At 48.9% G+C, this 12,175-nt stretch overlaps 1 protein-coding gene across 6 annotated transcripts in view; it reads right to left on the bottom strand.

The window, feature by feature from the left end:
* Positions 1-9,418: 9,418 nt before the first annotated feature.
* SLC35D4 (solute carrier family 35 member D4) overlaps positions 9,419-12,175 on the bottom strand; it is a 119,844-nt gene continuing 117,087 nt past the window's right edge. For 2 of the 6 annotated variants that reach the window (XM_055417097.2, XM_055417098.2), the window contains one exon: positions 9,419-11,266. In XM_055417097.2, the coding sequence (XP_055273072.1) occupies positions 11,206-11,266 (61 nt within the window). In that variant the 3' untranslated portion in view covers positions 9,419-11,205. The remainder of the gene's footprint in view (positions 11,267-12,175) is intronic. The other 4 variants (XR_008684656.2, XR_008684658.2, XR_008684657.2 and 1 more) reach the window with 3 other exon arrangements.

The following is a 12,175-nucleotide window of genomic DNA, read 5'->3' as shown; positions in this document are numbered from 1 at the left end:
CTCTCTCCTTCTCACTGTCACCTTTGATCCCACTGTTCATGGCCCCTGGGGTCTTCTAGAACACATTTTTGATTAATAGCCTCTCGCCTCAGGCTTTAAAAACGTAAGTCCCTGAGGCAGGTGTGCATGAGTGTCTGTGAGTGAGGAAGTGTGTATGTTTGTGTGTCTGTGTTAGGGTGAGGGAGGAGCAGCAGAGGGCAGAAACTTAGCAATATTCTGCGTCTTCCCCAGCACCTCCTTGACCACACCAACCTTGGACAGACAAGGTGTCTACAGGCCTCAGGTTCCATCGGGTTGTTCCAGTCCCACAGGGCTGGTCTGATTTCAGCTAACCTCAAGTCAGGGCTTCTGCTACCAAAGCTCAACTTATTTGTTGAGCTTTTGACCTCACACTGGGCGGGCCCCTTGGAGCTGCTCAAAGAATGTGGACCCTACTCTCTGGGGGTTGCTGAGATAAACCTGAGGCCCATGGTGCCATCCATGCTCTCTATCCACCTGCAGCGGGAGCAGTCTGGGCTGCAGAGGGCATGGGTGAGAACAGCTGGACTCAAAGGCAGAGAGGAAAATGCAGGGTGGGGTGTCTTCCCAGCCCTGCTCAGCGTGACCAGGAAGAGTGACTTATTTGTTTTGTTTGGGGATTTGATGGGAACAGGGACACCCCAAGGCCAAAGTCACGCAACCCAACTCTTGCAGGCCAAAGGAAGGGGGATGGGTATTAAAGAAAGTGCAAAAACTTGCCTGATGGTCCAGTGCTAAGACTCTGCAATTGCTGTAACATGTGGCTGATTCATGTTGATGTATGGCAGAAAACAGTGCAATATTGTAAATCAATTAATCCTTCTATTAAAAATTTTAAAAAAGAATAAAGTGCTGGAGAGACACAAAAGGACAAATATATGATTCCACTCACATGATATACCTAGATTAGGCAAATCCATAGACACAGAAGGTTGAATAGAGGTTACAGAGGGGGTTGCTGGGAGCTAGGAGACAGGGAAGGAATAGAGGGAATGGGGAGTTATTATCTAATGGGTACTGAATTTCTACTTGAGAGAATAAACAAAATTCTGGAAATGGACATCAGTGATGATTGTACAATCCCGTTCAGTTCAGTTCAGTCGCTCAGTCATGTCTGACTCTCTGCGACCCCATGGACTACAGTACGCCAGGCTTCCCTGTCCATCACCAGTTCCTGGAGCTTGATCAAACTCACGTCCATAGAATCGGTGATGCCATCCAACCATCTCATCCTCTGTCACCCCCTTCTCCTCCTGCCTTCAATCTTTTCCAGCATCAGGATCTTTTCCAATGAGTCAGCTCTTCACATCAGATGGCCAAAGTATTGGAGCTTCAGCTTCTGCATCAGGCCTCTCAATGAATATTTAGGATTAATTTCCTTTAGGATTGACTGGTTTGATCTCCTTGAAGCCCAAGGGACTCTCAAGAGTCTTCTCCAACACCACAGTTCAAAAGCATCAATTCTTTGGCACTCAGCTTTCTTTATGGTCCAACTCTCACATCCATACATGACTACTGGAAAAACCATAGCTTTGACTAGACGGGCCTTTCTTGGCAAAGTAATGTCTCTGCTTTTTAATATGCTGTCTAGGTTGGTCATAACTTTCCGTCCAAGGAGTTCAGTTCAGTTCAGTCGCTCAGTCATGTCCGACTCTTTGTGACCCCATGAATCACAGCACACCAGGCCTCCCTGTCCATCACCAACTCCCGGAGTTCACTCAAACTCACGTCCATCGAGTCGGTGATGCTATCCAGCCATCTCATTCTCTGTCGTGCCATCTCCTCCCACCCCTAATCCCCCCCAGCATCAGACTCTTTTCCAGTGAGTCAACTCTTCACATGAGGTGGCCAAAGTATTGGAGTTTCAGCTTTAGCATCCGTCCTTCCAATGAACACCCAGGACTGATTTCCTTTAGGATGGACTGGTTGGATCTCCTTGTAGTCCAAGGGACTCTCAAGAGTCTTCTCCAGCACCACAGTTCAAAAGCATCAATTCTTCGGCAATCAGCTTTCTTCACAGTCCAACTCTCACATCCATACATGACCACTGGAAAAACCATAGCCTTGACTAGATGGACCTTGGTTGGCAAAGTAATGTCTCTGCTTTTTAAAATGCTATCTTGGTTGGTCATAACTTTCCTTCCAAGGAGTAAGCGTCTTTTAATTTCATGGCTGCAATCAGCATCCGCAGTGATTTTGGAGCCCAAAAGAATAAAGTCTGTCACTGTTTCAATTATTTCCCCATCTATTTGCCATGAAATGATGGGACAGGATACCATGATCTTCGTTTTTTGAACACTGTGAATGGACCTAAGGGTACACTTACAAACAGTTTAAAATGATAGATTTTATCTTATGTATCTTTTACCACGATTGGCCAAAATAAAAAAGAAGAAAGGGCTGAGGAGGTGAGAGAAGCTGTGTGGAGAACAGCAGGTCCAGGCGGGGGGAGGGGCAGACTGGGAGGACACCAACCTGAGGCTCTGCTGCTGATAATGCAGACTCGTTCGCCTGCTATCAACAACTCAGTCCCAGTGCCTTCACTTGAAGGGATTTGGAATATAGGACTTGATCGCTTCCCAGCTGGCACAGCCCAGGAGGGCAGCCCCAGTGCTAACCGGTCCCTCCCTGCCCGAGGTACCTCTCCGCCTCCCTGCTCTGTTGTTGCGGGGTGGCTGCAATGTCCACACAGTCAGCTGTAGCTCTGTTCCCTCTTTTCCGGGAACGGCAGCCAAAAACACAGGTTTGCCCCCTCACTGATTCTACAGAAGCCCTAACACCCTGTAGGATCCACGGTGCTCAGGGCAGGGGCTCTTTTTAAAGGTCCTTCTGCTCTGCTTTTCTCGTCTGTGAAAGTGTTAGTCGCTCAGTCATGTCAGACTCCTTGCAACCTCATGGACTGTAGCCCACCAGGCTCCTCCTCTGTCCATGGAATTCTCCAAGCAAGAATACTGGAATGGATTGCCATTTCCTTCTCCAGGGAATCTTCCTGATCCCAGGGATCAAACCCAATTTTCCTGCACTGCAGGCAGATTCTTTACCATCTGAGCCATATTGCTGCAAATCAATTCACTGTAAATCACTGTGGAGTGAACTACGGGACATTTACTTTCTCAAGAGCTTTGGGGTCCATCTGATCTTGACCTGGCTTGTTAATGTCACTGCAGTTACCTGAGGGTGGGTGGTCTAGAATGGCCTCAGCTGGTAGGATTTACTTCTGTTCCACGTGGTCTCTCATTCTCCAACAGGTTGTCTGGACTAATTGTCACAGTGGAAGTGGTCAATGAAAATATGCATTGGAGAGAGTTAAACAGGCAAGAAAAACTTAATTTAAGACTTCTGCAATAGGAGTCAAGACAACTTGAGATAAAGGAGATAAAGACTGAATGCAACTCGGAATACAACGGAAGCAGCTGGGGATTTACAGCCAATGGGCAGGGCAAGGGAGTCAGTGGATGGAAAAATACCAAAAGGAAACTCGGTCAGGTACCAAGTGGAGGGAGGGGGCATTCTTGCTAAACTGGCTTGGCAGGATTCTTGCTGAACTGGTCAAGAAGAGGGTTCAGAAGGGAAGTCCAAGAATGCAAGTGGAAGTGTCCAAGACTTCTAATAAGGCATTGATTCAAAATGGGCAGGGTCACTTCCACTGCATTTATCATCCAGAGCAAGTCACAAGGCTGACTCAGATCTGAGCAGTGGGGAATTGGCTCTATCACATTGCAAATGGCCTGGGCTCTTGGAAAAGAGAGACGCTGGGGCCATTCTTTTCTCCTCTCTTCACGGAAGACCCTTTTGGGCCCTGTCCTCTGTCACCTGTGGGTGTGAATCTGTTCTGTAGGAAGTGAACCCTCAAATGGCCATGTTGCTTCTCTCCTTCCTCCCAGGAGAGAGCACTTTACTTAGAGAACATGTGATAAGTAGTCAACACACACAAGTATAATGATGAGTTTGACTCCATTGTACCTTCAAGACCTCCAGAGAAAGGACAGTTTTGGGAGCTGAAAGCTTTTTAAAGTGAAGCCACCGGCTGGAGAGTGGTGACCACTCCTTCTCTCCCATCCAGCTTCACCACAAATGGGAGACCCTGGCCCTTTATTCCCCGGAGGACAGCCAATAGCAGGCTGTGATGGGAAACAGACTTTACCGAAGGCCTGAGAATCATAAAGAGCTTTGGCTAAAAAATGAATCTTAGATGTGGCCACTGGGCTCTGCAACAGCATGGACCACCTCCCTCCTGCTGCCTCTCTGGAGCTCCCTTGCTTACCTGCAGATGTCTGGGCAGCCTTCTTCCCACCCCCAGCTTTTCTCCATGTTCATTTCAGGACGCCCGCCCCACCCCTCCAGGCAGATACATAGCTACCCGGGAGGGCAGTTTTGATAGAAGGACATGAACTACTCACAAACCTGACTCTAACACAAAAGGCCACCTACTGCAGAACCCCTGTACACACAGAAGCTCCAGAAGAGGTAGATCTGTAGAGCTAGAAAGTGGATTACCTGGGTCAGCAGGAGTGGGGGAGGGAGGAAGGAGTGACTATGGGTACAGGGTTTCTTTTGGGACCGATGGAAATGTTCTAAAATTAGATGGTGGTGGGACTTCCCTAGTGGTCCAGTGGCTAAGACACTGTGCTCAAAGTGCAGGGGGCTCAGGTAAAATCCCTAGTCAGGGAACTAGATCCCACATGCTGCAACTAAGACCCACTGCAGCCAAGTAAAAAACCAATCACTGTTTTTGTTTGTGCTGTCACTCAGTCCTGTCTCTTTGTGACCCCATGGACTGTAACCCGCCAAGCTCCTCTGTCCATGGGAGTTTTCCTAGGCAAGAACACTGGAAAGGGTTGACATTTCCTCCTCCAGGGGATCCAGGAGATTCCTGACCCAGGGATCGAACAAATAAATATTTTTTAGAATAAAATTAGATAGTGGTGATGGTTGCAGAATTCTGTACATATACTAAAAACCACTGACCTGTACACTTTAAAAGAGTACATTTTAGGGCATGTCAATTATATCTCAATAAAGCCGTTATTTTTTTAAACTAAATAAGTAGAATTTAAAAAATTTTTACCTTTTTAAAAATTTAAATTAAAAAAAAAATCTCAGTCTTAGGGTCTTCTTGTAGACTCAGAGCATCCCTAAGAATAGGGAGGGTGTATCTGCTGTAGTTTATCACACAGGTCACCAGAGCACGTCCTACCAGGACAAGGGAGCTCCTGCCTCCAGGACAATTTACAGCTGCTCCCATGGGAGGCTGACCACCCACGGCCTCACCTGTGTGAAGAGCCAGGCCTCACCTGCAGCAACAGAGATGGCAGGTCAGCTCTGCTGGAGGACACGGAGCATTCTGGAGACACCTGGAGATAGCAGAGACTAGCGGCCAGTGGGCATTCGATGGTATGTGATGAAGAGAAGAGGCAATCAAGACTGATTAACAGCACTTGCTGGGGTGGTGGGAGAACATGGACAGAACCTAGGGGTCTGTCCCCGACCGACAGCCCTTTTCAATAACACCTTCCTTTAATCGGCCATGCAGATCCATGGATCCAGGGAACGGTGCCTAGATTTAATCCCCACGTCTCCAAGGTCTCCACTGCTCTCCCAGGGGCTCCCTCAGAGTGACGGGTGTGAAGACAAAATTGGGCACAGCGGCCTTGCATGCCCCAGCCCGTGGCCTCTTCACACAGTCATCTAAATAAATGACCCAAATGCTCCTTTTGGCTCAGGTGGTTTGTTTAAATGGGATAACACCCTCCGCAGCCAAAAGGAAGGGGAGCTGGGGGGGTGGAACAGGGCGCCGTTCCTTCAGACCCCAGCCCAGTATGTCCTGGATGGAACTGGATGAAGGCCTGTATGCTGATGTTTGCTTTGCCAAGGGCAAGCCGCTGCTGGTCAGGCCACTGAAAAAACCAGCTTGAAGCGGGAGCAAAGGAGCCCTCATTTCACCGGGAGCACAGGATGGTTGAGCCTCTGAAAGTCTCCAGAACACAGGGAGCCTCATGCAAGCTCCACTATGGGCTCGGCTATCCCAGTGGTCCACTGCCCGGGTCAGAGGACCTGGGAGCTGCCGGAAAGACCGCCTGTGTGGGGCCGGCGTGACCAATGCCCCTGGGGGACATCACTCTCCTCGGCCCTGCAGAAGGGCTGCCAGTGAGGGGGCTTGGCTCCTCTGGTTTGTTCAGACCCCAGTGGTGTGGAGTGGGGCTGAGGTGGCAGAACCCACAGATGACCCATAACGTGGGAAGGGCCAGGGCAGAAGGGTCGTGAAAGCCACCTTGGAATCTCGGTTCAGGAGTGGTGAGCAGGCTGAGTTTTCCTGCCGTCAGGCTGTCAGAGGTGTCATCTTTTAAGTCCGAGGGTATGAAAAGCAGGTGATATAATGTGGGGGGAGGCACCTGCACTCCATCTGGAGCATTATGGAGCTCACCAACGTGACTTCCCAGCCAGGCCTTCAAAACACCCCGGCCTTGACCCAACCCACCACCTGGCCTCTTGAGTCTTGACGGTGGTCACTCCCTGAGCATGGCCAGACTTCCCTGGTCCATCTCTGCTCCCTCCAGCCCCTTGTCACCTGCACAGGGAGGGCAGACACTGTGGATGCTGAAAGGCAGGGCTGTGAGGTCACACAGGCCCCTCCAATCCCCGCGCCCCCTTTCCTCACAGGGAAGCGACTTACCTTCTCCTCTGAGAAACGAGGCCAGTGGCAGCTCCTCCACTGGTGGCTCCTTTGAGGGTTAGATGAGAGGCCACAGGAGTGAGGCCTTTGGGGGACACTCTGTGAGGCCCACAGTGAGTCTCGATGCTGGGCCTCACAGCCGGATGTCTCCTCCTAGCATCTCCTTGGGCTCCTACCAGGTGCGTCATGTCCTTGAAACTGACCACAAGATCCATCTTCAGGTCTGCACATCTCGCCCACACCAGGTGAGGGCGACTCTGAGGCAGGGCCGAGTCTTCCATGGCACCATTGCCTACACAAGGCCCATCTGGTACAGTGATCCAGCCTCCACTCAGACCAATGCGGGACATCCCACTATGGGAACAATCGACTATACCGAATGTCCCCCAAAGAGGTTCTCACTCCTTTGTTCTTGAGTCCAACAGAGGCCCAACAGATGGACTTCAAGAATAAATCCCCTGACTAGATGCTTAATTGTGTGTGTGTGTGAGTGTGCAGGCGTATATATGTGTGTGCGTGTGTGAGTGTGCACGCAGGTATGAGACTGCACATTTTGGAAGAGATATCCCTTACTCTTCATCAGATTTTCAGAAGACTGTGTTTCCCATCTGGGCTTTATTTCTTCAAAGCACTCAAGTCTCTCTGAAATTTCATTATTTACTTGTTTATTGTCTCCACCCCTAGAAAGTAAGCTTCAGGGCACTTGTCTTATTCACAAGCCCCAAAACAGAGTACGGCACATAGTGGGTTCTTGGTATCTTTTGAATGAATGAATGTGAGGTTCTTTGACCCAAAGGCATAGATCCTGCTCCATAATGGTCAGCAAGGCCCACTCCTCAGGGCAGCTCTGGGGTGGAGGGCACCTGGAGCAGACACTGGTTATTCTGCAGCAGGAGTCCACTCAGGGCAGGGACTGAGAGTGCTCAGATCAGATCCACCTGAGAGGAGAATGCAAGGCTCTCTATGGTGTGATGCATGCTTGTGTGCGTGCTAAGTCACTTCAGTCGTGTCTGACTCTTTGTGATCCCGTGAATGTAGCCCGCCAAGCTCCTCTGTCCATGAGATTCTCCAGGCAAGAATGCTGGAGCGGGTTGCCATGTCCTTCTCCAGTGGATCTTCCCGACCCAGGGGTCAAACCCATGTCTCATGTCTCCTGCATTGGCAGAGCGGCTCTTTACCACTCGGGCCACCTGGGAAGCCCCTATTGTGTGATAAGTATCCCCAAAACATAGTGGCTTGAAACAGTTCTGCTGTATCTCATGATTTTGTGGTCAGGCATTCATGTAGGCTCTGATGTTTCTGCACCACGTGGCACTCACTGTGGCCACTGGTAGATTGGCTGGGCCCAGGGGGTCCGGGGCAGCTCCCCTTACATGTCTGGGCGCCGTGAGAAGGCTGGGTGCAGCAGGACCGTCTGTGGGGCTCCTGTCCCTGGGCTCTCCAGCACAGCCACCTCAGGGGAGTCAGACCTCTACACAGCAGCTCAGGATTCCCAGAGGCTGTTCAAGAAGATCGAGGCTGCTTTCAACTCCACCTTGGAAGTCTGGCAGCTTCTATCACCTCCTACTGGCAGCCAGTATGTCAGAGGCAGCCCAGACTCAGGAGAAAGACAGGAACTGCAAGGTCTGTAAACGCCATCACAGTGCTCAGCAACCACGCCTGACTGGTGGTTGCCCTACGGGACAGGGCAGACCTACAGAGGGAGCTGGGTGGAGCTCACTCTGCAGAGATAAGTGGCCTGGATGCTGGCAGAAGTCTGGGTCTGTGCTTTGGCTTTATTATTATTATTACTGGTGTATTTGGATTTCTTTCTTTCTTTTTGGCTGTAGGGCATGAGGGATCTTAGCTCCCCAACAAGGGATCAAACCTGTGCCCCCTGCAGTGGCAGCACAAAGTCTTAACCACTGGACCACCAGGGAAGTCCCTAGGCCCGTGTTTAAAATGTAAGAACTCACTCCCCCAGGATAACAACATGTTTTTTTGGTACTCTACGCTCCTGTCAACATTGAAGAGAAAGGCAAATTATCAAGAAAATAAACGGTTTATTTTTCTTTAAATCCATAGCAGATTTGTAATAATACATCACCAGACAGAACCATGCCTCTCTTGACAGAAATCATATTCATTATCTGGACAAATTAAAAAAAACACAACTAAAAACACCCTGGCTTTGACTTGCTGCCAGCAAGGACATGCCCCAGATAGGTCTTGACCAAATGGATCATTTCGGGTAAAAGGGATTGCTGGGGTTATCTGTGGATTCCCTGCCTGGGGGCCCAAGGACCCAGAGAGCCACAAAGATTAAGAGCTAAGGAGACAGAAGTCCCTTGGTTTACAGAGCTCTATGTTCATCCTCCTAAAGGAAATCAGTCCTGAATACTCATTGGAAGGACTGATGCTGAAGCTGAAGCTCTAATACTTTGGCCGCCTGATGCAAAGAGCTGATTCCTTAGAAAAGACCCTGATGCTGGGAAAGATTGAAGGCAGGAGGAGAAGGGGACAACAGAGGATGAGATGGTTGGGTGGCAGCACCGACTCAATGGACATGAGTCTGAGCAAGCTCCGGGAGATGGTGAAGGACAGGGAAGCCTGGTGTGCTGCAGTCCATGGGTCGCAAAGAGTCAGACACGACTTAGCGACTTAATAACAGGCTCATCCTCAGATCAGAGCTGAGCATGAGAACTTGGGCATAAAAGATGGTGGTTAACACTTGAAGAAACAAGCCCATGAAGAAACGGAAGCTAAAGGAGACGGAATAATATACTGAGGTAACACCTATCCTCTGCCTCTTGCTGGTGTCAAACTAAGAAAAGACCCGAGATTTTAAAAACAATGGAATTCTCGAACGCAGTTTTTAAAAAAATCACACGCAAAAAAATCCTTGCTAGAGATTCTTAAAAAAAAAAAAAAAAAACTTGCTGCAAAAGTTTTTGAAGTCAGTTCTGCTAGAACAGGGGAGGGGGCTTGTTAACCGTGCACAGCTCTTTCGTGTCTCAGGAATCTCATTTGCTCAAATGACACTTGGAAGGACAGACATAAGATGACATTTGGACAGATGTCACTTTCCGCAGACAAGGAACCAGCCTCAATAGTACAGAGAGGGTTTTACGGGAATAAAAGAACAAGGAAAATTTGAAACTCAGATTTTCCATTTGATCCTGAGCAGCAAGTCTGACATCACAGGTTAGGAACAAAAAGCAAAGTGCAACTATATATGTATAAAGGTCACTCTGAACATCTTTACCTTAAATGACAAGCAGAGACCGGGAAAAGACAAGGAAATGAATTTAAGGTACTCAAGGTCCATGTATACTAATCCATTCCTATTTGTTTCATCTTCTGTTTCTTTTTGCAACAGGTTGGAGAAAACATGTGCGAAGAGTGTCCTAACTCAGCTGACCTTAGTCTTCACAAGGCCAAGAATGGACAAGGCTTGTTTCCCAGATACTGGAGATGGTCCTTCGTAACTGACATGAGTGTCCAATCCGGCAATGCCTGGATCCTGCCCGGACAGGACTCTCTGGACTTCACTACCTTTGACATCTCAAAATGCTCAAAACTGACACCTAGCAGAGTATAATGTATTCAGAAAACCTCTTATGAGCAGGAATATTTACAGTTAGACATTATTTTCTTAAACCACCATCGAAGTTCAGAATCAAATGACCATTTCATGCAAATTCATTTCTTCCGACTCCCATAAAGGCAAGATTTAGAGTTTAACATTTTTAATCTGGCCTGAAAAATATATTTCAGGTTCCAATGATTTGAAAACTCTTCTGAGATATCAGGGAATTACATGGGTTATGAATAAAAATATGTGTGTGTTTGCATACTTATGTTTGTTTCATCTACCAGTGCTTATTCATCAGTGGTAATCATTACCCTTGGGTAATCATTAGTACCAATTCAACCTGCTGGTGAGCCCAAAAGGGTGTTCAGAATTCAACACAACCACAGAAAGTTTTCAGTGCTCGAGAGAAATAGTGTCCTTGCTGGCATCTTACTTGGTCCAGAACTCCCATTTGCCCCCCTAACTCGGCCCCCAGGGGAAGCCCCCTCATGGAATTCTCTGTGTGCCCCTAAGTGAGTGAGCGTGGGTTCGAGGCAAGCCAACCTGACAGCAAGGAAAGGACATCCTCAGAGAAGACTTCAAGGTTGTGAAATCACAAAACAAAACCAAAAACACGATACACTACCTCCACTACCTGGCAGTGAAAGCTTGCTTGCTGAAGGGTGTTTAATAAGGAGCATGCGCAGCAATCCAGGAAGGCGGAGCCATCCCCACGCAGGTGAAACCCTGCATCTCTCTCTGCACACCTGGGCGCGGGGCGCAGTCAGCTGGACCTGGGGAGCCTCTCGACACAGTCCACTCCCTGAAGCATCCCAGAGACCCCAGAAAGAGCGTTCTCCTTGCCGCAGCGAGCAGTGGCGCCTCTCCGTCCTCGCTTTCTTCTATCATCTGGACAGCGCGGTGTTCTCCACTACAGCCTGGGAGTCCACTTTTCCCGGGTTTAGGAGCCCTTCCGCTCTGAGAAAACCAGCAAGGCCTCTCCAAATCCGCCGAGCAGGAGGCTGCGAGAAACAGCAAGAGGTCAGCTTTGCCCTCTTTGGAGCCTAGAGGCTGTGGACGTGTGGAGTTGCCTGGTGTCCACCTACCGCAGAACAAGTGATGCTCCCTCATCATGAAGCTGAACATCCTGTCCCCTGCCCACACTGCCGGACTTCAAGTCAGGTCCTGGACTGCCCAGTCGTCCAGGGTAAACCTCAGCTGTCCCTCAGGGAGAAAGGTGACATGTCCCAACCATCCTGACCAGGTGATGCTGACTGCACTTCCTTACTGCTCTCTGGCCCAAACATAGGAGGAGGGCTTCCCACTGGTGCATTTTGCTAGTGATGGATAAGAAACCATGCATGTATTCACAATCCTATGATTACTGATAGTCTCTGAATCCTTGAATTCTTTTAGACTAACAGAACATTTAAAGACAAAATACAAATGGGGACTCATGAATTTCCCACCAGAGCAGAAAGATCTATGGTCAATGAAAATGAAAATTAGCAGAACGGAAGACTGTGAGAAAGAGGTGGATTTTACATGCTTAAAATGTAACACATTCGAAGGGTTGCACATTTTCTATTTTAAACTTCTCAGTAGACACTCTAGTGTCTGTCTGAAGCCCCCATCATTCTTCCCCCAAAGCACCTCTGAAGCCTGGGCTGGGCCATGAGTAAAGGCTTGTGATGGGGGTCCCGGAGGATAAAGTGCTCTTGTTCAGAGGTGCCAACAGCCCTTTCGACGCCACCTTCTTCTTCCTTTTTTCTCCATTTAACCCCCAGCATCCCACTCTTCCTATATACCCACTCTTCATACATACCCACACACAACACACTCATACTTGGGTAGTGGCGCCTCCACGGTCCTCACATAGGTCTAAGGCATCAAATTTATGAGATACACTTAGGCCGTGTGTATTCTGTTCT

Source organism: Moschus berezovskii, chromosome 28, assembly GCF_049115385.1.
Source record: "Moschus berezovskii isolate FMDL1 chromosome 28, NW_MosBer_1.0, whole genome shotgun sequence".
Taxonomy (NCBI): domain Eukaryota; kingdom Metazoa; phylum Chordata; class Mammalia; order Artiodactyla; family Moschidae; genus Moschus; species Moschus berezovskii.
The sequence above is the reverse complement of the archived record's forward strand: the minus strand, read 5'-3'. Positions and strand labels throughout refer to the sequence as shown.